Source organism: Chrysoperla carnea, chromosome 5 (genome assembly GCF_905475395.1).
Source record: "Chrysoperla carnea chromosome 5, inChrCarn1.1, whole genome shotgun sequence".
Lineage (NCBI taxonomy): Eukaryota > Metazoa > Arthropoda > Insecta > Neuroptera > Chrysopidae > Chrysoperla > Chrysoperla carnea.
In genome coordinates this window covers 73,497,724-73,524,743 of record NC_058341.1, presented here as the reverse complement: position 1 = coordinate 73,524,743, position 27,020 = coordinate 73,497,724, and the positions used below count along the sequence as shown (strand labels likewise).

Here is a 27,020-nt window from a genome sequence, read left to right as displayed (position 1 = left end):
GTTCGTCGATATTTTCAATGTCTTCAAGTATTTTAGTGCAACGTATTATTTTATAATTTTGAAAGTATTCTTTATGAATGTTTGTTATTGTAGAAAAAGTTTCGTTGTCTGTGTAGACAGCGTTTACTTTATTAGGCGAAAAGTATTGTTTGATAATATTCGTGATTAATTCGTTTTTAAAGTGGGGATTTTCAAATACTTGTCGTTTTCTAGTATTTAGAAAAAATGAAAGATTAGAATGTTTGTTACTGATGGTTTTTTTAAATATTATTTGATTGTTGAATTCATTTAAGGCTCTTTCTGCTATAGGTATGCCTTTATAGAGGTTTTCATCGGCTGAATGTTGAGTAGATATTTCAGCATCAACAGAGTGAGTTTCGTTGTTATTTAGTTGTATGCGAGATAATGCATCTGCATTGGTATTTTGTTTACCAGGTTTGTAATCGATAGAAAAATCATACTCGGAGATTTTAATCATCCATCTAGTTAATTTCGAATTAGGTTCTTTGAGGGAATGAACCCATTTTAGAGGTTTGTGATCTGTTAAAATTCTAAATTTGCTTCCATACAAGTAGGGTCTGAAAGTTTTACATGCCCATACAATGGCTAGTAATTCTTTCTCTATCGTGGAGTAATTACATTCAGATTTGTTAAGTTAGACCAGGGTAGATAATTTTTGAAACCAAAAAAAATTACAGTAGGATGAAACCCATTAGAAAAAGAAGGGGATATGATCAAAATGAAAGGAAAAATAAATTACGGTCGATCCGAGTTCGGGAAGTGGGAGGGGGTGAGTTTTTAAGAGTAAAAAATAGTTTTTCTTGATTTCCGTCAAAACTACAAGTCCTATGGAAAAAAGTTAAATAGCAAAGTTGTAGGCAATAAAAAGATCTACAACTTTTGTATTTGCAATTTTTTCACATAACCTCAAAATTTAGGTGAAAAATTCAAAAAACCAAGTTTTTGGTTTTTTATTTATATCTTTTTCAAAAAAATTTTTTTTTCTACGAAATTTAGTGAAAACTTACCTTATTATGTCCCAAATTCACTGTAATTTATTTGATTAAAAATATTTATTTTTTCGCTTCATTTTAACTTAATATCAAAAGAGCACCCTAATTTTCAATCGAAAATTCTGACGTCAAAATATCTTTTTTCCAAAAGTTTTGGGGCTTTTTGTTCGTTGAAATATCTACTTTCTGATGGTGTAAAAAAAAAAAAAAAATTTACATTACTATAAGAAATATTCTTAGAAAATGCAAAAAATTGAAATCCATTTTTTTTTATATTTTCTTTACTTTCATCTTTTTTGTAAAAAACATTGGCCAAATTTGACAAATTTTTCGCGTCTAATATAGAATTAACGATACTTTTCTTTCCTTTTCCGGCAAATCCAGATGTTGTATCGCAACCAGAAAAACAATGCAGAAATGCAACAACATTTTTGAAGGATTCATGTTTGAAACTATTAGACGTGAAAAATAGATCCTTTCCATTTCCAGAGCCTGGTTTGAGAAAATAAATGTCATGATTATTTGAATTTAATTGATTTAAAAGAACCAAAAGATCAATATCTTGACCCACAACTATAACAGTTTTATTAGTATCTCTGACAACTTCTATCGAGGTCTTAGTTATGTCGGCATCTGCATCTTCTTCAACTTGTTTACAGGAAAATCCTTGTGACTGTAATCTTTTCATTAAACTTTTAATTATTTTGTCCTTGTTTTTCTCGTTAGATAAAAACAGCTGCTACGAAATAGCAGGTATGTAGTAAGGCCCAGACCCTCCTAGGTGCGTCCCCACTTCCCAATGAAATAACTTACAATGGGCTTAAATTCACCGAAGGTCACTCAGGTATATAAATTATCTTAAAACAGCAACAAATAGGCATCTACAAATATTATTTAAAGAACATTCTACAACTTTTTCAAAATATTGTAGATGTCTTATTAAATATTAACTTTATTAACTTATTTGTTTGTTAATTATAGAAGTATATTTTAATTTGCAATTTTTTCGTTTATTAATAAAACATGAAATCTTACGTTTTTTGAGTAATTAAAGTGTAAATTTTAATAAATATCTCAAAATTGTACATAATGATTAAACAAAAAATTTTCGAATTTGAGGTTTTTTCAATTTTTTGTATTTTCTAAGAATATTTCCTATAGTACTTAATGTATATTTTTTTATACACCATCAGAAAGTAGATTTTTCAACGAACAAAAATCCCCCAAACTTTTTGAAAAAAGCTGATATTTTGACGTCAGAATTTTCGATTGAAAATTAGGGTGCTTTTTTGATATTAAGTTAAAATGAAGCGAAAAAATAAATATTTTTAATCAAATAAATTACAGTGTATTTGGGACATAATAAGGTAAGTTTTCAACAAATTTCGTAGAAAAAAAATTTTTTTTTGAAAAAGATATAAATAAAAAACCAAAAACTTGGTTTTTTGAATTTTTCACCTAAATTTTGAGGTTATGTGAAAAAATTGCAAATACAAAAGTTTTTCTAACATCTCGTTTATTTGTCGAGTCACTTCATCTTTGTCTATTATTACATATCATTATCTACAGCGAATTGGTAATCGTATGCGTTCCCGTTTTCAGTGTTGTTAAGTTCTACATGTCTAATTTTATTAACGCGTTCTGCGCGGATTGGCTGTGAAATTATTATTTTTTGTTTCTTTTGTGAGTCGTTAGTCACAAGTACTTTAGCAATGAAGTAATGCCAATTGCACTGATTGGATAATGTTATCTACATGGTCGGTGATTTTTGTTTGTAAAGAAAAGTAAACTTGAGTGGCAAGTAGTCGATGCTCGATATTACTGAAGTTTTTTATGGATTTTGATATAATTTGTAATCGCGCTTGTTCTGTGTTTATGAATTTAACAAGATAACAGAACTAATCCATTTATTATAGTATCGGAATACTATAATAAAACAAAATATTAAAAATAATTTTATATCCGTAAATCCATAAATCAATAATCCTTAGCCATTTTCGGTATATTTATAATATTATTAAAAATTTATAATTTCTATAATATTATTAAAAATTTATTATTTCTATAATATTATTTAATTTTTAATTAACGTTAGTTGCAAAACCAAAAAAAAAAAAATAAAAATTAAATGTTAGTAAGGTTACAAAGCGAATAATATATATTTACATGAGGATGCCCCAATAACTTTATTGGTATCACTGTAAATTTAAAAAAAAATTAGTTTTAATGAAAACACGCTTTAAAACACTTTTCCCTTAATGGTTAATGATAATTTGTAAAATAAAATGCATATATTAAAATAAAAACAAGATTAATTTTTACATACTTTTTGATGTTTTTTTTTTTATACCATTTAGCATCCTCATTTTATTTTTTTTTTTATATTTCATAATATGCCATACTTTTGTTCTGCAATCTGTTTAGTATGGAGTATGGAAGGAAGTCCATACTCCTTAGAATTTCTTCACCAATTCCCATTAGCCCGACCGCTTCCTCATGAATAGAATTGCTATTAAGTAGGGTTTACATTATATCACTTTTGAGGTACATCCAAAGTGAATCACTCAGAGTGAAATCATCCAGGGTGATCATCCTCGTTTACATATTTTCTACAGTTTGCTGGTTTCACTGGTCTGTGAAAAGTGATGTCTCGTTCAAGAAGAAATCAAAAAATTATACGCAGTGGCATTGCCTTAATTTCACGTGGACTGCTGCATGAATTGAATGCTATTATATCACGAAAACGTGTTCAAAGACGTTGGTGGGTGAAGCCATGGGTTTCAAGGAGGACAAATCTGGGAGCTTCGTCAACCCTGTTAAGAGAATGGGCAAAGGAAAATCCTGAGGTGTATAGAAATCATTTAAGAATGAACGAGGAGCAATTCGCATATCTTCTAGACAAAGTAACTCCGTTGATAAGAAAAAAAGATACTTGGTTCCGAGAAGCTTTAAGCCCTAAAATAAAACTGCAAATGACGCTACGATATCTAGCGACTGGAGATAATATAGGTACCTTAAGTGCACTGTACAGAATTCCAAGAAGCACATTTTCACGGTTTTTGCCTGAGGTATGCAGGGCTATATACAACTGTTTGGCAGATTTTATAATGGTAAGTAGAAATTTAATATCTTGTAGTTTAATTAATTCATAGGTTAACAGAATAAAAAGTTGAATGAATGAATGAAACACATACTTTATTTACATAAGAAATAGATGGGGTACAAAAAAAGAAAAAGAAGAACATTACTTAAAAAAAAAAAACAATAATTGAACTTTAAAACAGTAGGAGAAAAAGTATTTAATACCAGCAATAGCAAAAGCTGTCTGCCGGTAGAATAAAAAGTTTATAGTATACAAAGTTTCAAGTAATTTTGAAAATATTTTTTATTTCTATAAAATAACGTAAGATAATTTATTATAAATCCATTAAATCATCAACTATTATTCCCGCTGAAGAAATGGCATCGGACAAAACATCACTGTTTTCATAATCGTCATCTTTTTCGGTAGATTGGTAGTAATCGTTTTGTGACTGCCGTGAATGTGTGCTGCTTTGCGTTGATGACATCGCAGAGTACCGGCCTGAAGTTGCTATCGACTGTTGATAATCAGCAGGTGACCTGGACGACATGGATGAGTGAGACTGAGGATGTGATGTGAGTTGGAAGAGTCGTTCTTGTGTCATCACTTTCTGTAGCTGTCCTTGACAGATAAGAGCCCTATCTAAGGGCATTTTTTTCAACTGTATAGCAAGGCTTTCACAAAACACGTCGAATTCGTTCAGATCCTGCTTATTTTCTTCCGATAGTGTCTTCAATTGTTTTATTGCGTCCTGAACCCCTGAAACGGTAGTACTGAGGGAACGTTTACTCCCCTTTGTGTTTTTTGGAGTATTCCTAATTTCCGCCGAAGACGTTGCAATCATATTTGGAGATGTTGCCTCAGTGTCCTGAATGTGTGCTGTTTGCTCAGTTTCCTGTTCATGTTGTCCCAAATGTTGGCTATCATCGGTTGCTTTTCCAGAAATGCCCTTTATCGTCGATTCTAACTCCTGAAACAAAGAACATGAAATTACATGAAATCAATCGTTCCCGAAAGCAATTGAAAGTTGACACAAATACAAAGCTCTAAAAATAGAATAATGTACACTGTCTAATAATTATTGCTTGTTACAGGTAAAATAGAATAATGTACACTGTCTAATAATTATTGCTTGTTACAGGTAAAATAGAATAATGTACACTGTCTAATAATTATTGCTTGTTACAGGTGCCTAACACAGTTGAAAGCTGGGAAAATGTGATGCGAGACTACGAAACTTTGTGGAATTTCCCAAATGTGTGTGGGGCTATGGACGGTAAGCACGTCACCATCAGGTGCCCTCCAAAAACTGGTTCACAGTATTTTAATTACAAGAAAGATTTCAGTACGATACTATTCGCAATTGTTGATGCCAATTACAATTTCATATACATCGATGTGGGAACCAATGGAAGAGTAAATGACGCTGCAGTATTTGCGAAATCAACTTTTAATGAGGCCTTGCAAAAGAATTCACTAAATATACCGGAACAAGGAATTTTCGTCGCTGACGATGCCTTCCCATTGAGAACCAATATTTTAAAACCATATTCCAGATGTGGTCCGCTAACCGAAAAACAAAAAATATTCAATTACAGACTTTCAAGGGCCCGTCGCGTTGTGGAAAACACATTCGGCATACTTGTGTCGAAATTTAGAATCTTTGAGAAACCTATTCCACTCTCCATACAAACAACGGAACAAGTGGTGAAAACTACATGCGCTCTTCACAACTGGTTGCGAAAGACTTCAACTCCCATACACCCATATATCCGGAGAGATATGCTGGATATTGAAAACTGGGAAGAAGGAAGGGTTCAACCAGGTACCGCTACCCAACATCCACACAGTGGTCTTGAGGAAATATCCCATGGTGCTTCAAATAACTACAGCAGGGCAGCAGGAGAAGTACGAAATTATTATGCTGAATGTTTTGTCACAACACACATTGTACCATGGCAATTGAAAATGATTTAGTAATCAACAAATTTAAAAAAAAATAAATAAACATCTTATTTTTGGCTTTGAAATTGATTTGTCATTTGGTTTGTGAATTTTTATTAGCAAAAATTAATCATACATCATTTTGAGAAAAAGAAATAATTACGTAAGTATATGTATTTGAGAGTACTCACCTTCAAGTTTGAAGAACTGGCTTTTGGAGTGCATATGTTGCGTAGAAACACGTCTGCAAGTTTAAACCAGAATAGTCGGGGCTCATAAACGTCATCAGCACTAGCTCCACTTCTTTCTGAATTTTTTATCTTGCAAAGTTCTGCCCCATAACGTGTTCTAATAGTTTTTATTTTTGCCTTGATGTCGAGTACAGTTAATCCAGGCAAATTTAAATCGGCCAGCATTGAGGAGTACGCTTTTTCCCGTAGGTTAGTTTTGCTGTAATCACTGCATTTATTATTCCACAAGCACTCATACCGCTGGTAAGTTTCTAGAAATAGTTCCATGTGTTTATCTTGCCACTTGAATGACATTACCACGATGATAGGTATGCACAATATTTAAATCAAATAAAACTACCAAAACCCAAAACAATCGACTGGCGTGAAAAAAAAATTAAATTTAATAATTATAATAATATATTCTATAGATTTATTTTTTTTATCTATAGATATTATTTAATAATTATATAATATAAATATATATAAATAAATAAATAATATTTTTTATAAATATTAATATTGAATATAAAAGTATTTAAAAAATATTTCTTATTTAAGTGAACAAACGTAATAAACAAAGTGTTTACATTTGTCATTGGGCCCTCACTCTCGATGAATCATCGCTTTGAGGAACGACTCTTTCATCAAAAGTTGGTCGGGGGTCGAAATATTTCATCCTTCATCTTTAGTGTACACTTTGGATGAAATCACAATGAAAGGCAATTTACACTTGTCACTTTCGATGATTCCTCCAAGATGATCATCAAAAGTGACAAATGTAAATTAGCCTTTAAGATAAAAAAAATTAGATTATTTTTTTCAACATTTTATTATTTTTTTTACTTACGTAATATTTGAATATACATTATCTTCTTCAAGTTTGCTGTAAAAATATATATATATATATTAATATATAAATATTATTATTTAGTTATAAAAAAAAAAAATATATATATATATATATATATATATATATATTAACACTAGCTGACCCGACAGACTTCGTCCTGTCAAAAAGATTTGTAATGTGGCAGTACCGTCACCCTGGTGATAGGGCGTTGTGAATAAAAAATAATTAAATAAAACATATATAAGGATTTAAAAGTAAGTAATCGCTTTATTGTTTATCATGTGAATCATAATTATTATTATTATCATTGTAGTGCTTTGTGGTATACGATGTTTTTTGTTTGATTACCTGGCGCATAGATAAACAAATCTGATGGTTTTCCAACACGGGAACAGGCAACATACAATTGACCATGTGAGAAACATGGATTTTCAAGATTAATACCAAAAACACTTAATGATTGCCCCTGGGACTTGTTTATAGTCATAGCAAAAGCAAGCCGCACTGGAAACTGTAGTCGTTTAAACTCAAATGGCACATCGGTCGGAATCATTGGGATGCGCGGTATGAGAACATCTTCTCCTTTATACTTTCCTTTGAGTATAGTTGCTTCTATCACATTGTTTAGTAATTTTTTTATCGCTAACCGTGTACCGTTGCAAAGACGCGGTTGGTTGATATTTCGCAACATTATAACTACCGATCCAACCTTTAATTGAAGATTGTGAGGTGGAAATCCTGGCAAATCCAGCGAGTTTAAAAATTAGGGTGGATAGTTGACTACATCATCTTGATTAGTAGCCGAATCAACTGATTTATATATCCTCAATTCGCCTGTAATTTGTTCTTGAACTTTGAAATTTAATTCATTTACATCTATGTTTTTTGCAGCCAGTATAGCTCGTTCGCTCAACCAATCATGGTTTCTGTAATTTTGAGAAACATCTGGAAACACCTTCTGAATAAGTTCATCTTTTGATCGAGTTAACTGACAAAAACTTTGAGGAAAGTTAATGCAGCCAGTCAACATGTCTATAGGAAATTTGCCATTACCAATGTCAATGAGTTATTTAGAGAATATGTTTCCAGATTGGTCATTTTGCAACTCGACACGCATATTCTTGCTTAAATGAAGTACTTTGACATGTTTCCACAAATTGGAGGACTTTAGACATGCATTGAGTTCATCAGCTGGCGTTGATCGTAGAATCACTGGCAATGTTTGACGAAAATCTCCTGCTAATAAAATCATTGCACCACCAAATCGGTTATTATTACTCCGTAGATCTTTTAAGGTTCTGTCTTAAGCCTCCAAAGATTTTTTATGTGCCATCGTGCATTCATCCCAAACAATCAATTTACATTGCTGCAAAACCTTTGCCATTGCAGAGTTCTTCGAAACGTTGCAGGTTGGAGTTTCATTGCTTTGCATATTTAATGGCAATTTTAGTGCTGAATGGGCTGTTCTACCACCTTCAAGCAAAGTTGCTGCGATTTCCGACGAAGCGAGTGCAAGTGCAATTTTATTTTGTGAGCGAATTGTTGCTAATATTAATGAAATCAAAAAAGTTTTTCCTGTACCACCAGGTGCATCTAAGAAGTAAATCCCTCCAGTTTCATCATTTGTTACTTTCATAAGAGTTTCAAATACATACTTCTGTTGTTCATTTAACAGTGGAAGATTTGTTTGAATTAATTCTTTCAAAGCGTTGAGATCATACAGTCTTTCTCGATGCAACTCTTGGTTAATAGCGTCATGCATTGGACGATTGGGCGCGGTCAGGCCTAATTGAATTAATAGTTTGTTTGACATTATCAAGCACATGTCCTCAATTGAAATCAATGCTTCATTGTAAATTTCTTCATTGATTTGTATATTTGGATTTCCCATTCTATTCCGTATTTGATACAAAATATCATCACACATATAATCTTTGTACTTGATCCACAAATCAATTGGGTTTGATGGGAAGCATGTAGATATGATTATAGAAAACAATGTTCGTATTTGATGAGCGTGTGATGATATTACAGCATCATTGAGAGTTTGATCCCAATGAGCGTCATTTTCAAGCAATTGCAAACGTTGACAGGCTTCCCTGTAGGATCCACACAATTCACCATCAACAGTTCGTAACTGTTGGAATGATGTTGGGCCACGTACATTGACTAATAGCAGTCGTAAATAAAAACATTCATCATTGCTTGGATGTACTGAATAAATCCGGCCAATCGCATCGGTGGAATATACATCTGTATATCCTGGAACTGGTTTTCCTTGTTTCCGTCGTATAAATCTCCTTGAGGATTGATTCCAGGTATAATATTTTGGCATTTTAGAATATAGCAATGTTTGTGCGAAATAATCGTTTTGGCATGTCTCAAAAAAACTGGTTAATGTAGTAGATGGTGGCTGAGCAGCTCTTTGTACTGCGTTCTGTGCTGTAAAATACACTCTTTGTCCATTTTCTAAATGCACAGCTAAGTGAACAACAGAAGGGTGTCTCTCATGAATAGGAAAAGAAAATATTCGCCAAACTGCTTCATTACTACTGACATAGCGGCCCATTTGGTACTGGGTAACTTCATCATTGGAATTCTCTGCACCAATTCCAATCACAGCCGTATCCCTTTGGTTACATATTTGCAAATGAATTTAATAGATTTCACTGAATGGCAAGATTCAACGTTGATGTGTGCTTTGAATGTCTTTGATAAAATGGGTGAATATGGAACAATCCAACGATTATCTATTTCAATATCTTGTTGATTTAATTTGACAATTGTTGATTTTCCATTGTCTGCTGTCGATTTGCGACGATACAATAGATAACCGTCATTACCAGTAATTGTTTCCGATATTAATGTCCGTGGATATCGTTTTGAACATTTACCATCCATCATACACGGTGAATTTTGATTAAGAGTTCCACAGGGACCATGTATCATGTTTTTGATAACTACCTCATGCAATCCAGGATCTACTTGTACATTAGGGATTTCAGCTGATATCACTGCATCAACTTCATTTGGCCTTATCTTTTCAACCAACCAAATCAAAATGTGTGCATGTGGCAATCCTCGTTTCTGCCACTCCACAGAATACATCCAACAGCGTGTCTCAACAAACACATTATGTTTTACGATGAAATCCATTAAAGATTTCAACTTTTGTCTAAAGACCGTGGCTGTAATATCATGACGATCAATGGGTGATTGTCCAGAGAATTACTCCTGCTTGATTTCTATCCATTGCGGATTGCATGTAAATGTGATGAACAAATCTGCTGTACCATAATGACGAACATACGACATGGCATCTTGAGCATATTTGTGCATATGCCGAGGACTTCCGATGTATGTTGCTGGAAGAATAGTCATCCGACCGACATTCTGTGCATTTCCATCAGTATTAATCGCATCTCGAAGGTGAATATACTCTTCAGATCGGAGTTTGGTTTGATTCAACCTGATGAATGTTAATCTCTCCGTTTCAATTTTAACATACATGTCAACAACATATTTGTGATATAATCGCCGACATTTCAATATGTGATTATCTTCATTTTCCCGAATCATTAGGCGGTATGAATAATAGTTCATTGAACTGACTTTTTTGTTGGTTTCAGAACCTGTAAATAGATTTTGTTTTAATAACATTCAAATATAAAATTAAAATACATAATATAATGACTGAGATATTATCGCCATAGCTAAACTAATATTTTAGTTACCTGTAATGGGATTTATCATTTTTATTGAGAAATCGTAGCCATCTTCACCTTGCCAAAATATAATGGGATATTGCAGTGCATCATATGAGCGGTGTGTTTCCTTTATACGTTGTAATTGATCATTCCGACGATGTAAAACAATATCACGGGATTCCAAGTTTTCTCCAACTACAACGATAGCAACTTCATCAATAGTTGGTGCATTAAAACGTCTTGTATGTTGACCTGCAGGTGTTTTATCTGCTCTGATTACAATTTTGTGATTATCGGATGGCATCAGATCCAGGGCAGTTTTAAACAATATAATCAATTGATTGTGTTGATGAAATAAAGTTTGTAATTGTTCTACAATAGACCTCTTTTCTAAATTGTTATGTGCACAACGCAGATCAATGTCTTGTGGTGAATTGCCCATAAAATAAATTTGCAGGAATTTGTTGTCGCTATCTGACACTGGTAACAGTGAACCTGCTCTGTGATATATTTGCCCTTGTATCTGTAAATAAAAAAAAAAAATATTATGGTGTGGTATAAATTAATGGATTGTCAGTGATCAAACTTAAATAATATTTGATCTTAAAAAGTATATATTTAGTTTTAACTAATATCTATCAAATATAAAATATAAAAAGTGTCACTGAAACTGAATCACCATATAATATGATGACTAAGTGATATATTTCGTAATGATTAAGAAATTGAAGATTAGTGACACATCTTAACTTTGGTGACAGAAAATTTTGTTCGCTAAAATAATTATGAGTAACTGCTATAATACATACCTTGAAAGTTGGCATAAAATTTTCCCGAACTACATTTGTTGCCCCAAATGAAGTCATTTGAAAGCAATTGTTATATTGTTGGATATGTGTCAAAAAGTGTATAGAATCTGTTCCTATTCCTGAAACCAATGAGTACAATGGTTCTGGTGGTGGATCCAATGGTATCAATTTCACTTTACCATTTGCGCAACACAATCCATTGGCTTCGTTTTTGTATTTTAATGCCTTACAGTGTGAGCAAACCGAGTTCATAGAACCAATAACAACACATTGCTAGTTACTGTAGTCAATTGACACATCGTAACTGAAAGCAGCTCGATTCAAACTTGTGCGATTATTAGTTGAATGTCGCGCTCGCGCTTCACGCGTTTGTGATATCCGAATTCTTTCACGTTCATTTCCGTCGTCACGTTCTTGTGCAGTACGATTAGATCGGTAATTAGCTTGGTTTGTAGCATTTCTGGTTCTTCTACCTAAATTGCTTCGTCTTATAGGAGGCATATCAAATATAAATTATTTTTTCACTAATCACGAACTAAACACTAACTAACTAAACACTCTTCACAAAACACGATATACGAATTTGTTTCGTGTATCAGTTGACAAAAGCAAACTCGGTTTGCAAAACATGCCATAAAAATGCCGTAATTAATGCATATTATAATTAATAGCATGGTGATAAAATATACTGGTTTCACCATTTTTTATATTTTTTTTAAACTATCTTCTTGAACTTCTAGTTTGGTAATTATTAAATAATATTTTTCAATTTTAAATCTAGCTTCCTGAGGGGTATACAAAATCAAAAATTGGGTGAGGTAATCACAAATTAAAGCATACGAATAACAATATACTTCTTTATTAGATAGGGTCCTCTTTTTGATTATTTTCATTACGTTAAAAAAATATTCATTTTTAATATAGTTAAATTTTAAAGATAACTTTTGTATACATCCATATACAGCTCTATATCGATTAATTGATTTACTTATGTAGTTACGTTAGGAAATTAAAAAAAAACCAGTGTTTTGTAAAATTCTTTTATATTACATTTTTTTTAAATTTTAAAAATGAAATTTATTATGAATAGCAATATTTCATATAAAACATACATATTTATCATAGAACGTTATAAATTTTTTTTCATACGTCATATTACAATCAATATAGTTAATATTAATTTTTAACACTTATCCTCCCCTCTTACCCTTTTAAATTTCAAAAAAAATCTATATAAACCAAAACAAAAGTTGCTAAATTTCATATTTTAGCTAACAATAGATTAATATTTCAAATCATGTGCACAGCAATTGTAGATTTGCAGGGATTTAGAGATGAAAAAAATAAGTTTATATTAAAAGAATTAGCTATTTTGAAAAATGGGAGAGAAATACAACACTTCTTGGTTAAAAAACCATACAAGTGGAATTTGCTTGATTATAAATCACAATCTTGCAACATTTGGTTGAGCAAACATTTCCATAAAATCGCTTGGGAGGATGGATTTGCACATTTCAATGATGTTAAATTAATTGTTGACGATATTTTAGGAGAATGTGATAGCATTTATGTTAAAGGGTTGGAGAAAGTAAAGTGGTGTAAGGATTTATTTAATATATATGCAAGCAACATTGAAGATATGTGGACCTTCGATGAAGAAAATTATAAACAGAGTGAAAATCAATATTTTCATAGATGTATAATGCATGAGGGAAAATGTGCAATGGAGAATGTACATAGAATATATAATTGTCTCCACCTTTAAAAAAAAAAAAAAACGTATATGAAAGTAATTAAAAAAAATTGCCTCTTAATAATTTTATTCTATAATAATAAATAATGATACAATGTAAAAGTAACATTCAGTAAACACTTTTTTTTGATTGTTTATTAATAGCATATTTTTTATATTTTCCCTTTACGTATTATATTCATTTACATTTCACTTTATATATATACATATATTAATCTTATTACATAATTTTTGTATAAATTTCCTAACTAATTCACAAGGTTCTTATGCCCCAAAGCTAATGTGTGAATTCTATCTTCCAAAACCACACGCTTATCATCATGAGAACAAAGAGTTTTTTTCTTTTGCTTCAATGTATACAAATTAAGTTTTTTACTTCGAACTGTATACATATCGCTATACATAGCATCAGCTTCTTCGTTAAAAAGAGTATTTACATAATCTTCAAATTTTATTTTTTTCAAAGAAGACCTCACAACTCCTTTAGCCTTTTTAACAACATTACTTGTCTCCAGCATGAAGGAATACATTTTTGCTTTTAAAGAGCAAAAGTGCGTTATTATTTGACCATTATTCTCATCCTTGAAACATCCTAAAACTTTTTTATTTTTTCTAGGGATATTATATATATTATTTTGGGGATAATCTGATGTTTCAAACATTTCAATATTTTCCTTCATTATCTCATATATATTTTTCTCTCTTATTGGATCTTTTCTAATTATGTAATATATGAAACTGTCAGTATCCGAATATAAAAGAACAACATATGTGAACCATTTCGTTATAAATCCATAATGAAATTCATACATTGGATATTTAGATAATTCTAGAGCTGCAGAACCTACAATAATTGGCTTATTAAATTTTAATTCCCCTGGTTTTAATTCGATAACAATCAAATTTTCCCCTATAATTGTAAACTTTCTACAGTATGGAGAACTGATCAAATTAAGTACTCCATTTTTCCCATCATATTTTACAAGTAGCTTACACTTTCTTCTTTTGCGCACAGATTCCATAGTTTTACCAAACATTGCGTTATTCATTAATTTAAAGAAGTCTTTTTCGAAAGAATTCCTAGCATTAGTTCTCTTCTCTGTATTCAAATCAATGTATTTTTTTAACCACAATGATTGACGAAAACGTAAAATTCTGTGTCTAGCAGTTAATTTTAAGCCATATTTTAATGCTTGCTGTGAATTTTTTAAATGCACAATATATTTATTTTTATCATAAAAAGTTGTAATCAATTTCTTGTGTTTATTAATAACCCCATTTTCAGGCAAAAAGGGAAAATCGTTTTGAGAGTCATGCAAGTCTGGGGGATAGGTAATATCTACCTCTAAGAAGTAACCATACTCTCCATTCACATCAGTATTGATATTAAAATTCTGTACTTCTAGAGGAGAGAGAAATTTAAAATCACATATTGGAAGAGGTTGGGACATGGCTAATCCATAGAGATTGTTTGCATCTAAATAAACAATATAACTTTCTGGTAAATTTGGATTATAATCATGTGAATGTGGAACGTTACTTTCAGCATATCTTTTTACTGAAACGGTTAAACCACCTCTAATAGAATTTTCTACAAAATTTAGAATGTTGATATCTGTTATTAAATCCAACTCACTTTTAACATTGCGTCAAAAGTCAACCCTGGGATTGTATAATAGTATGCGGGATCTAACCCATATGTTGATAAGCAAATTTCACGAAAATTTTCGAAAACACATGATAAAAGTAACACATCACATTTTAAATACAGATCGGCATATTCACTTAAATTATTTATATTAAATTTGCTCCAAACATCTTTAGCATGTGCATATTCTTCATCTGTTATATTGCTATCTGTTAGTTGATTATAAAATTGACTTTTATCCGGTAAACTGTTTTCTTCCAATTTATCCCAACCACTAATATAATCATATGGGAAAATTCCTTTTTGTTTTAATAATTCCAAATGGGGATGGGTTGCTCCGATTCCATTTTCAAAAATTTGAAATTGAGTTTCATCTAAATTTTTAACCAAGCTATCAAGTGAGCTTTGCATAAATCGACATGAATCGATAAATCTCACATGTAATGAATTCATTTCCTTTGAAAAAGAAATGTATCTCTCGCTATTAATAGGAATCGCTTTTATTTCACCTTCATCATAACCAAGTTCATGAATAAATAGATTAAAATCATAGTTGCATCCGTTATGAAATATTACTGGTATGAAATTTGGAAGAGCGAATTTAAGATTACAACTTTCGTGTGCAGAACCTCTGTAATTTGATAAAGGATTCACTGTCGAAGAATTTAAGTGACAGTGATCACGAACCTTAATATCGTTTTCTAGAAAAGGTTTCTCACAGATATGACAAACCGAAGATAATTGAAATGATATTTCATCTTCCTCAGTCATGCGAATTGGTTCTTTAGTTTTATATATTCCCTCAATAACATCTGCGTTTTGTCTTAATTTATTAATAAACCATTTTGATGCATTTTCTCCTCTATAAGCAAAAAATTGATTTTTGCTTGAATCATAGGAGCAAACAACTTGAATAGCCACAGAGTATGCTATATGTTGTTGGAAATAGGTTGTATTTGAAATATTGTTAACATCATCTACTTTAGATAATATACACTCGAAATCACTGTACACAATGAACGGTAAAGCTAATTTACGATTATAGTTTTTAAATTTCAGTTTAGAATCTTTTTCTGAAGGAAAAACAATCTTTACATTATTAATGGCTCGACAAAGTTCTAAATGTTCAATATATTTTCGCTCTTCATAGAAATATTGAAGACATCTATCACAGATACGTTTAGATGTTTTATGTTTTGATATTTGAGATGAACAGAGTCTTGATAAATTTCTAATTAAGCAATAATGAAAATTAGTTCCATCACTGATCATTAGTAAATTTATGTTTCTCTTACTTTTCTCTAGTTAAATATAAAGGTCCATTAACAATATGCGAGTCAGATAATCCGTAAACATTTATCGAAAAGTCATTGTTTTTTTCAACTTTGATTATGTCTTTTAGTTTTACTGGAAATTCAATATTTCTAAAATCATATATTTGAGGGAAATTTTCTCGATTATTAAATTCTAATGGGTTAAAATGGTCAAATATACAGCATGTATTAAAATCTGATATATATTTTGTAATATTTTGAGGATTTTTAACTATATTTTTAAAATGCGCAATTATACAATATACAAAGCAAAAATAAATCCTCATTTTTAATGTTAACGCAAGCTCTTTTATATAATATTTTTTTTGGCAGAGGGATAAAACTTCCACCCTTGAAGGGTTCGAATTTTGCTATATTCAACTCTAGAGATAATATTTTATCTAAAGTAGCATTCGACCCCCTTGACTGAAAATCTTCCAATCTTGCTTCAAGTTTTTTTAATGATTCATTATACCACGTCTTAAAATCAGATGCATGATCAAAAGAAGAAAGTTTTAATGCAAAAGGAAAAGTATCAACAACTTCCACATCAGCTTTTCTGATTATAAAATCACATTTTATAGCAAGCGAAATTTTAATTAAAGTATGTAATGATAAGTACTCCATAATTTTACCCCTAACTAATGTTTCTTTATGTTTAAAAAAAGTTTTAAGTTTCTTACTGTTTTCAAGGTTGCTAAGTGCTCCTGTAAATACTCTTTTTCCGAACGCTGTTACTGTTTGCCATAATTTTGTTGTTTGTGATGTTGTGTGAGAAGGATGATTAAATTCTTCTTCATCTGCAGATGATTCTGTCTCATCATCTCTTCTTGATGTTGATGGGTGAGAATAGCGTGAAGGAAGATTAAATTCTCCATCATTAGATGATATTGGTTTATCATCTCTTCTTGATGTTGGGTGATGATGAGAATTGTGTGAAGAAAGACCTTTAACAAAACTCTTAAGTTAAAAAAAAAATATATATATATATATATATATATATATATATGATGCAACTTGTTACCTGTCTCTTCACGGTTTCTTTTCAATAAAACTTTTTTCATATCTTAATTTTTTTTTCAAGATAGGTTGGATATTTAAAAAGTTTTTTATGACGATAGTATGGCTTGCAATTTTTTTTATTTTCCTCAAATATCTTCTTCGATATGCTCGGTTGATTGATATTTACTGAATGAGGGTTATCAGGATGGTTTAAATGTGTTTCCTCCACAAATGCTGCCTTTGATGAAGTGGTCTGATTGATTTTTTCTGAATGTGGCTTATCAGGAGGATTTAAATATGCTTCTAATTCATCTAGATCTACTTCTGGAATAGAATTAGGTAATGGATTAGAAATTGTTTGCATGCAATCATCCAATTTTAGAGGTGGAAAATGCATGTAATCATCCAAGTTTAGGGATGGGAGGGAAACATTGCTAATTACACGTGGATAATTTTCTTCCATTTTCTTAGCCATCATAAATAAATATTGATTGGTGACTACGCAATCTAAATCATCAATATTTAAAACCTATTAAAATAATAGAAATATATATAAATTAAAAAATAATAATAAAAGAAATAGAAAAATATTTATATTAAAAAACTTACCCTAATTATTTCACAATTCATTGTTGGCTATATAGTTAACTATAAAACTTGTATTGAGTACACTATGAATACAAGACGATTTTTTCTCTCTTTTATATTATAAATTTTAATAAAAAAAAATTTGTATTATCAAAAATTTCCTATGTTCTAGAATATTTTTATTAAGGATATAATTAAAAATCACTGAAGCGTCTATAATTAACATTGACAAATTAAGTTTTTAACCTTAATTAATATATTCAAAAATTAATTCTAAGTTCATTCATCTTGATATTTTTTATTAAGTATATATTTAAAAATCAGTGAAGCATCTATAACTAACATTGGCAAAATAAGTTGTTCACCTTAATTAATATATTCATAAATATTCTCGTAGTCCAGCAACATAAAACTTTAAATGTATTCTATATTGATTTTGATACAGTTCATTGTTGAAGTAGTCAATTGTTAACTTTCTTAAGTCACCAATCATGATTTAAGCAAAATTATTCATTTAAAATCATATAATGCGATTTTTATAACATCAAAAGCCTCCCCTCCTTTCCATATAATATTCAAACAGTTTAAAAGATAACATTCAATAAGTATATAGGGATGATAATTTTAATTTGCTTATCACTCTAATATACAACATGAATTTGTTAATAATTGATTTACAAGGTTTCAAAAATACAAAAAAATATGTGAAAACAAAAAGTGGTACTTAACCTCCTGACTACAGAACTTTCAATTTTTGGTTTTACTTTTTAAAATTTTTGCTGTGTACTTCTGAGGGCCTAAGATTACATGGAAAATTTTGAGAAAATTTTTTGTCGTGAAAATTTGGATTTTCATTACGTTCTTTGTATAGGACAAATTGATTCTATAAGGTTGTACTACACATAGAACATAAAAAATTATTCGATTAAAACTTATTAATTCTCAAGAAAAAAATGAAACATTTCAATTACTATAAAAGCAGTCCCATTTATTTAAAAAAAAAACGTCACATAAGTACAAATCAGTCAAACAAACTTAAATTTTTTATCAAAATCCACAAACATAAACTTTCTTCAAGTGAGAGTTAACATTTTTAATTTTTATTCATAAATAAATTCTTACAAACCTCTTACTATGAGTTTTCATAGAGATTAACAGTAGCACAAAAGTATCAAACTTCACAAAATACCTAGCATCTTTGTTCAACTAAGACATTTTCAGCCAGGCATAAATTTTTAACAAAAATAAATTCTAAAAACTTGTTACTAATCAAATTGAGATCAACGCTTATCAATATAGTTATTTTTCATAAAAATTCTTAGGAAACAGTACAAAAACAATGTAATCATAAGTAAATCTAGTTATCTAGTCAGTCTCATGAAAATTAGTAAAACAGTTCCTATTTGGTATGAAGCATAAAAAAATATTACACTTCTTGCAAAAGACAGTGGTCTTCTTGTCACAGCCAGGATTTCTGCAACGCGACTGTTTGGTTGCATATTCGGGAAGATGGGCAGCTTTTTGGTGTCGTTTTCTCTTTGTAGGCAAAGGGACAATAGCAACCTTGCGCTTTTTATGTTTTGGCATGAGTTCTTCCACTTCATCAGGATCGCTTTCACTGTCACTACTTTCTTGATTTTCTTCAATAAACGTGATACCTAAATCAAGCTTGAACTCTCGTAACTGTTGAATATCTGAGGTCTTTGTCCCTTCTGTCAACTTTTGTTTTCTATATTGTAACCACGAGTTAACAATAGCTAGATCAAATAAATGAGAGATGACACGAACAGTCCATTTTTTTGTTCTGTTTCTAGCAGTTTCTGTTTGGGCACACCGAAAGCATTCGATCTGCTAAATCCACTCCGCCCATATTTTTGTTGTAAAACCGAATAACTTCAGGCCTTGGAATACGTTCATAAAGTTTGCGTTGCTTAGACCACCTATTGCATTCATCTTTATTATGGTCACAATATATTGTAGACATCATCCAAACAGGTTTGTTGTCTGACCACACCGTTGCAGCCAATTTTCCATCACTGCGAATGCTTGTTTCGCTCGTTCCACGAGATTTCTTTTTAAACTGTTTTTCCTCCATAAAAACGCAGTCTTTTGGGATTCTGTTCCTGTTAATAGTCCCAGTTCCATGAATACCTCGGTTTAGTAGTTCCACACACAGTTTTACGCTGGTAAAATAACGGTCAAAATACAAACGATGTCCAGGCAATAGAGAATTTGTAAGGTATAAAATCATTGCTTCACCTAGACCAAACCCTTGGGCTATCAGTTCTGGGACAGTAGTTTCCCCCTGGTATATGATCATGTCGCAAACAATTCCATCTGGAGTAGCTAGTACAAAGACTTTTAACCCTAGCGGGTTCGGTTTATTAGGGCAGTACTGGCGCATGCGGCATTGTCCAGAAAATGGAATAATCATTTCATCTACGCACATATCTTGAGAACGATCTTGTTTTAAGGAACCTTGTAAAATCCGGTCAAAAGTGGGCGTATCTTCCAAATTTTATCTTTCTTTCTGTCTTCTTCGCTTATATCTTCATCGTAAACACATTTTATTCTAGTTCTTATAGCATAAAAGCGTGACCGGTTCATTGCATTCGCTACAACCGGGACTCTCCATTTTTGCATCCAATACATATCAATTTTTGGATATTGTAGTACCGACATTATCATCACTATACCTAAATATACTTTCAGCTCCTTTCTCGTAAGACATAATGATTTTCCAAGTCCAACTGCTGTTCTATTAGTAGACAAAACAATAACGTCTAAAATCTGGTCATCAATATACTGTTCGAGGTATTTTACATTCTGCCACCCTTCACAGTCTTTTGGTACATATGTGGGTTGTTGAAGCTCCCTTATTTCTGCGTCAAAAGTAGTTCCTGTCCATCGATTTTGTATTTCATCGCGTGAACTGGATGTTCTCGCCCGTATTCATGATCCACGGCGGACTCCTCTGCTAGCTTGACCCCTTCGGACACGCGATGAAGCTCTCATAGAGCTCACTGACAAAACAGGCGAAGGCGCCATTTCAGGCGAAGGACAATCGTCATCGCATGAGCTGTCTGAAGAATTTTCTGTGTGAAGTTTTGTGGTGCGATTGTCACTCTGAGGCTGATAACTTGGGTCATTATCTGATACATCAGAATCATAGTCAATATCGGAGTTTTGTAGGACTTCCAATATATTTTCCTCACATAACACTGAAAAAGAAAAAAATATTCATACTATTGATATCTGACAATGTTCTACATGCAGGACATAAATTATCTCGATACCCTGAATACGTTCTACCCAGAGGACATAAAAGAAACCCGTGTCACAACATGTACGATATTGCTCTATTTCCAAAAATAATACTGTAATTTATATTTTATTTAGTTTATCAAACAATCAGTGCAAAAATTTTGATAAAATTGATAAAAATTACAAAAATTAAATGGAATTAAACTTACCTCTGCCCGAGCGCACGTTCACACTTCTGCTTGTCGACGCCATTTTGCAAAAAAAATCAGCTGTTAACGTGTCAAATGACTTTTGTTTAGTTTCCTAACAAACCAATAGATGTCGTTACATGTTACTTTCTCAAGCTATGTGTAGTACGCAGGCGGTCACGAGGTGAAGGTTAATTATTTATAATTTATTAATATCTTAAAAACATTCAATAAGTATATAGAGATGATAATTTTAATTTGTTTATCACTCTAATATACAACATGAATTTGTTAATAATTGATTTACAAGGTTTCAAAAATACAAAAAATAATTTTATATTAAAAGAGTTGGCTCTTCTAAAAAATGGAAAGGAAATAGTACATTTCATAATCAAACCTCCCTATAAATGGGAATATCTAGATGAAAAATCACAATCATCAAATAACTGGCCTAGTAAATACCAACATGGTCTGAAATGGGAAAGTGGTACTGCATATTTCAAGGATGTTAGACAAATTGTTGGTGATATTCTAAAAGAAGAGTATGGTAAAATTTTGGTTAAAGGAGAAGAAAAAGTGAAATGGTGTGAGGATTTATTTAATATTAATGTTTACAACATAGAAAATTTGTGGGAATTTAATGAAGAAAAATATAATAATATTGACGAAAAAGTATTATGTATTAAGGCTGGTTAAGTATATAGCAAAAAAGTTGTATACATTAAACAAACAGAATTAATCTAATATATTATAATGGAAAAATTTTGAAATGCTAATATTTACAAATTTACATATTAATATTCAAAGCAGGTTTTTTAAAAAAATACTTATTATGTAAATGTTTATTTTTTCAAATCATTCTTATGATAGATACAAAATAATTGTATAGTTGAAAAAAGTCAATATCATGATATTAATAACATATAATATGTTAACCTGAAAATCACTAATATTATTGCTTGCCGAAAAATTTTCAATCTCGCAAACATCTTCTCCAGTTTGATCTATTTGTACTTAACTTTCTTCATCAACCACCTCCAAGTATCTAAATTTTTGAAAATGGATAAAATTTTAAGTTGATATTTCTTGCTTTACATGCATTAATAAGGCATTTTAATATCGTAACTCGTTTATAGTATATACAAAAATTTACCTAGTCCCATCCCGTGATGACATCCACCATCTTAAATAATTTTTGGAGTAGGTTTCTCTCAACCTCCTCCTCTACGTAAATCACCCCTACTTCTTCATAGGCGAGAATAGTCTTCACTATTCTCACCATCTCCTTTATCGTCACCTCATTTACCCATCCACCAAACCACTTTAGTTGCCAATAGTTTGATATATACAAATGCTCCCTCGCTTCTCCATTCACATATACCAACACTTCCTTGATTTTGTTATTTAAAATGATCAATTTCAAGGAAATTTTCACCATTTTTAAGTTTTACAAATAAAACTTGAGAAAAAATTTTAACTTGTGTTAAAGATGGTTATGTGGTAAAAGTATTCAAGCTTATATACCGATCGTATTCGAAAATGAATACATTTTTTTCACAAATAAAAAATGTTTAATTTATTCTATTCTATTTCAATAGATTGATAAACTTTCCACCTAAAAAAATATTAGATGTGAATATCATTGTGAAAAAAATCTTTTTAATTTATATAAATATTTTATTTTTAATAGTATACAAATTTATTCCTCTGTATAATATTTAATATCAATTGCTCATTTCCAAGTTTCAAGATTTATATTTCTCGTTTTACGTACATTAATAAGACATTCCAATGCTTTAACTCGTTCATACTGTATAGCAGTAATTAATCCATCATGCAAATATTCCTCTAAGCTATTTTTCTTCAAAAAATATTTCAATGGCTCCATCAAATTCCGATGGATGGTATAATGATTCTTTAATTTCTTGAAAATGTTGTTTGAGTTGAAGGATGTGTATTATTTTATATTTAATTAAACAATCAATTATATGGTGAAGATTTCGTTTGACAGCCATAGATAAAAAACTTGATAGCATAAATCTTGGGTATTTTGCTAAAATGTATTCTGTGATTTCGTTTGACAGCCATAGATAAAAACTTGATAGAATAAATCTTGGATATTTTGCTAAAATGTATTCTAGTAGCTCAAGATTTCCATATCGAAGTCTGGCAATGTAAAATTTTACAAGTTAACATACATATGGTATAATATTAACACAGGGTATACAATAAATTTTTATATTACTAAAAAAATAACTCACAATTTGTATATTAATTTTTAACATTGTATATATTATTAATAAACAATCAAGAAAGTGTTGACTAATTAAATGTGTTTACATTGTATTATTTATTTATTATTATAAAAAAAATGGAGACAGTTTATTTTTTTTGAATACTTTATAGGATACATACATATATAGTTTTAGAGGTGAAGAGATTTTGTATATTTTATACCTATTTTCAATAGCACATTTTCGCTCATAACATCTAAGGAAATTCTGTTTTTACATTCTTTGTATCCTTCTTCATCAACGCTCCACACATCTTCAATGTTGCATACATTTACATAATAAAATAATTCCTTACACCTGTATATACTTTTCCAATACTTTAATATAAATGCATTCTCTTAGAATATTGCAAACATTTGTTTGAACATCATTGAAATGTGCACACCCATCCTCCCAATCAATTCCATGGTAATTCACACCCAGCCAATGATTCAAAGATTTTGATTTATAGTTATAAACTAGCATCCATAAGGTGATTTAACTATAAAGTGTTGTATTTCTTTACCATTTTTCAGGATTGCCAATTCTTTTAATATAAATTTAGTTTTTTCATCCTTAAATGCTTGTAAATCTACAATTGCAGCAAGTAAACAAATTAGAAAGGTAAAAAAAATTTTAAATGATACAAATATGTAAATTCATTTTATATATTTTTATTAAGAAAAAAATTTTTTTTGAATGTTAAAAACATATTACATAAGATTTTTTATTATGAAATCTTTAATTTTTAAATAGTCGTTTACATTATTGCTCGGCGACCAATCTTCGCTTTCACAAACATCCTCTTCTTCGATTACATTAATGAATTCCCCTTCTTCATTCGTAGGTGATGTTATTTTTCTCAACAACCATTTCCAAGTATTTAAATTTTTCGAAAAATGCTGATTTAGTTGGTATGTGTGTTTTATTTTATATTTGATTAAACAATCAATAATGTGATGATGATTCCGTTTGACGGCCATAGATAGAAAACTTGATAGAATAAATCTAGGATATTTTCCTAAAATGTATTCTATTAGTTCAAGATTACCATATCGTAGTCCAGCAACATAAAACTTTAAATGTATTCTATATTGATCTTGATACAGTTCATTGTTGAAGTAGTCAATTGTTAACTTTCTTAAGTCACCAATCATGATTTAAGCAAAATTATTCATTTAAAATCATATAATGCGATTTTTTTATAACATCAAAAGCCTCCCCTCCTTTCCATATAATATTCAAACAGTTTAAAAGATAACATGCATATATTTATGTTTTAATGAAATAATAAACATTTATTATTATAAAAAAAAACTTCCATGTACATCTTTTTAGAGGTGTAGATAATTATTTATTCTATATACATTCTGAATCGCACATATTCCATTATGGATTATACACCTAGGAAAATTTTTCTTTTTACTTTCTTTATATTCTTCCTCATCAAAAGTCCATGTATCTTCAATGTTGCTTACACTTATATTAAATAAATCCTTACACCACTCTACTTTCTCAATTTCTTTAACATAAATATTATCATAATCTCTTAAAATATCGTTAACAATTAATTGAACATCGTTGACATGTGCATATCCATCTTCCCAATCAATTCCATGGAAATTTTTGAGTAGTAGTATAAAAATGAGGACTCTACCTCACTTGAAGGTCTTCTGAGGTCATTGACCTAGATTGGAGATGCATTGACCTAGAAATGAACGACCTTGAGTGCATTGACCTAGTTTTGGATGCACTTTTTGGGGGATGCATTTTTTTTTTGGATGCACTTTTGTGAATGCATTTGTTTTGGTGGATGCGCTTTTGAGGATGCACTTTTGAGATCATTGAACTCTGATGACGTATTGTTTCAACAATGGATGTACTTCAACAATGAGAACAACCTTCTCATTCGGTAGCCGTCATCCAATTGAAGTATGAAGTGCTGATGTAAGTATAGAAATACACTTTTTTTAAAAAAACAAGAGTAAGCAGCGAGATTTGAACGCATGCCCATATGAATGGAAGTCTATTACGCTATCCACTAGACCACGGAAGCATGTGTCTGTATAGTCAAAAAAGTTTAATATATGAAACACAATTAATCTAATATATTGTAATGGAAAAATTTGATATGCTAATTTACATATAACATTAAGTGATTTTGAATATATGAAATTTTATTGCAAAAACAGGTTTAAAAAATTCGTTATTTCTAAACAGGTAACTACTATTTATAGATGTGTTAAACAACCATAGCACGTTAACATATTTAAAATTTTGTCAATTGATGGTTATGTGATGTAGATAATTTAATATTCAAAGCAGGTGTTTTAAAAAAAAAAATACTTATTCTGTTAAAATTAATGAAAATTGATTTTATTATAAAATATTATATATGATTTTTTTAATAATAAAATTTTTAATTATTAACATTACTTGTTGAACACCCACATAAATCCGATCCATTCCAATGAAATCCTCATAAGCATCCATAGGAGACTTAATTTTCTTCAACAACCAAATACCTAGATTATTTGAAAATTTTTAAGTTTATATTTCTTGCCTTACATACATTAATAAGACATGTTAATATCATAACTCCTTTATAGAATATAAAAAATTTACCTAATCCCAAGATGTGATGACTTCCACATCCTTAAATAATTTCTGAAGGAGGATTCTCTCGGTCTCCCCACCCACGTAAATCCTCCCCGCGTTCTCATAGGAGAGAATAGTTCTTACTATTCTCACCATCTCTGCTAGCGTCACCTCATTTGCCCATCTAGCATTCCACTTCAACCTCCAATAGTTTGAAATATATAAATGCTCTTTTGCATCACCATTCTTATAAATCACCACTTCCTTGATTTGGTTATTTAAAATAACCAATTTTAAAGAAATTTTTACCATTTTAACTTGTTTTAAAATTTTAACTTGTGTTAAAGATGCTCAGGTGGTAAAAATATTCAAGCTTATATACCCTAATATTCGTGGATGAATACATTTTTTCTACAAATCTTTCTATCAAAAAGCTTAATTACCTATAAAAATATCCGCTCAAAAACTAGAACCATGAGAGTGTTTTTCAGCATTTTTCAACCATTGATTTGAAGATTGTGATTTATTATCAAGAAACTGCCATCCATATGGCGGTTTAACCATAAAATGTTGTATTTCTTTACCATTTTTCAAGATTGCCAATTCTTTCAATATAAATTTATTATTCATATCTTTAAAACCTTGTAAATCTACAATTGTGCTACTCATGACGGAAATACTATTATCTTGTTGATAAAAAATTTAAAAACTCAAAAATTTAATGTAAAGTTTTCTTATGATATACTTTTTTCCCC

General features: G+C 30.5%; 3 protein-coding genes across 3 annotated transcripts; 1 reads left to right on the top strand and 2 right to left on the bottom strand.

Annotated features, from left to right (window-relative positions):
• The first annotated feature begins 3,535 nt into the window (after positions 1–3,535).
• Positions 3,536–6,373, top strand: LOC123300082 (putative nuclease HARBI1). Its single transcript, XM_044882557.1, has 2 exons — positions 3,536–4,123; positions 5,284–6,373. Exons 1-2 carry the CDS (start codon positions 3,659–3,661, stop codon positions 6,070–6,072), a joined length of 1,254 nt encoding a protein of 417 aa, XP_044738492.1. The 5' UTR covers positions 3,536–3,658; the 3' UTR covers positions 6,073–6,373.
• LOC123300085 lies at positions 4,176–6,640 on the bottom strand. The gene is made up of 2 exons (XM_044882559.1): positions 6,231–6,640; positions 4,176–5,065 (listed from the first exon to the last, which is right to left on the bottom strand). Exons 1-2 carry the CDS (start codon positions 6,582–6,584, stop codon positions 4,430–4,432), a joined length of 990 nt encoding a protein of 329 aa, XP_044738494.1. The 5' UTR covers positions 6,585–6,640; the 3' UTR covers positions 4,176–4,429.
• A 14,254-nt stretch (positions 6,641–20,894) lies between these two features.
• Positions 20,895–21,458, bottom strand: LOC123301421. Its single transcript, XM_044884160.1, has 2 exons — positions 21,416–21,458; positions 20,895–21,163 (listed from the first exon to the last, which is right to left on the bottom strand). The coding sequence occupies exons 1-2, from the start codon at positions 21,456–21,458 to the stop codon at positions 20,895–20,897; spliced, it is 312 nt and encodes a 103-aa protein (XP_044740095.1).
• Positions 21,459–27,020: the final 5,562 nt, after the last annotated feature.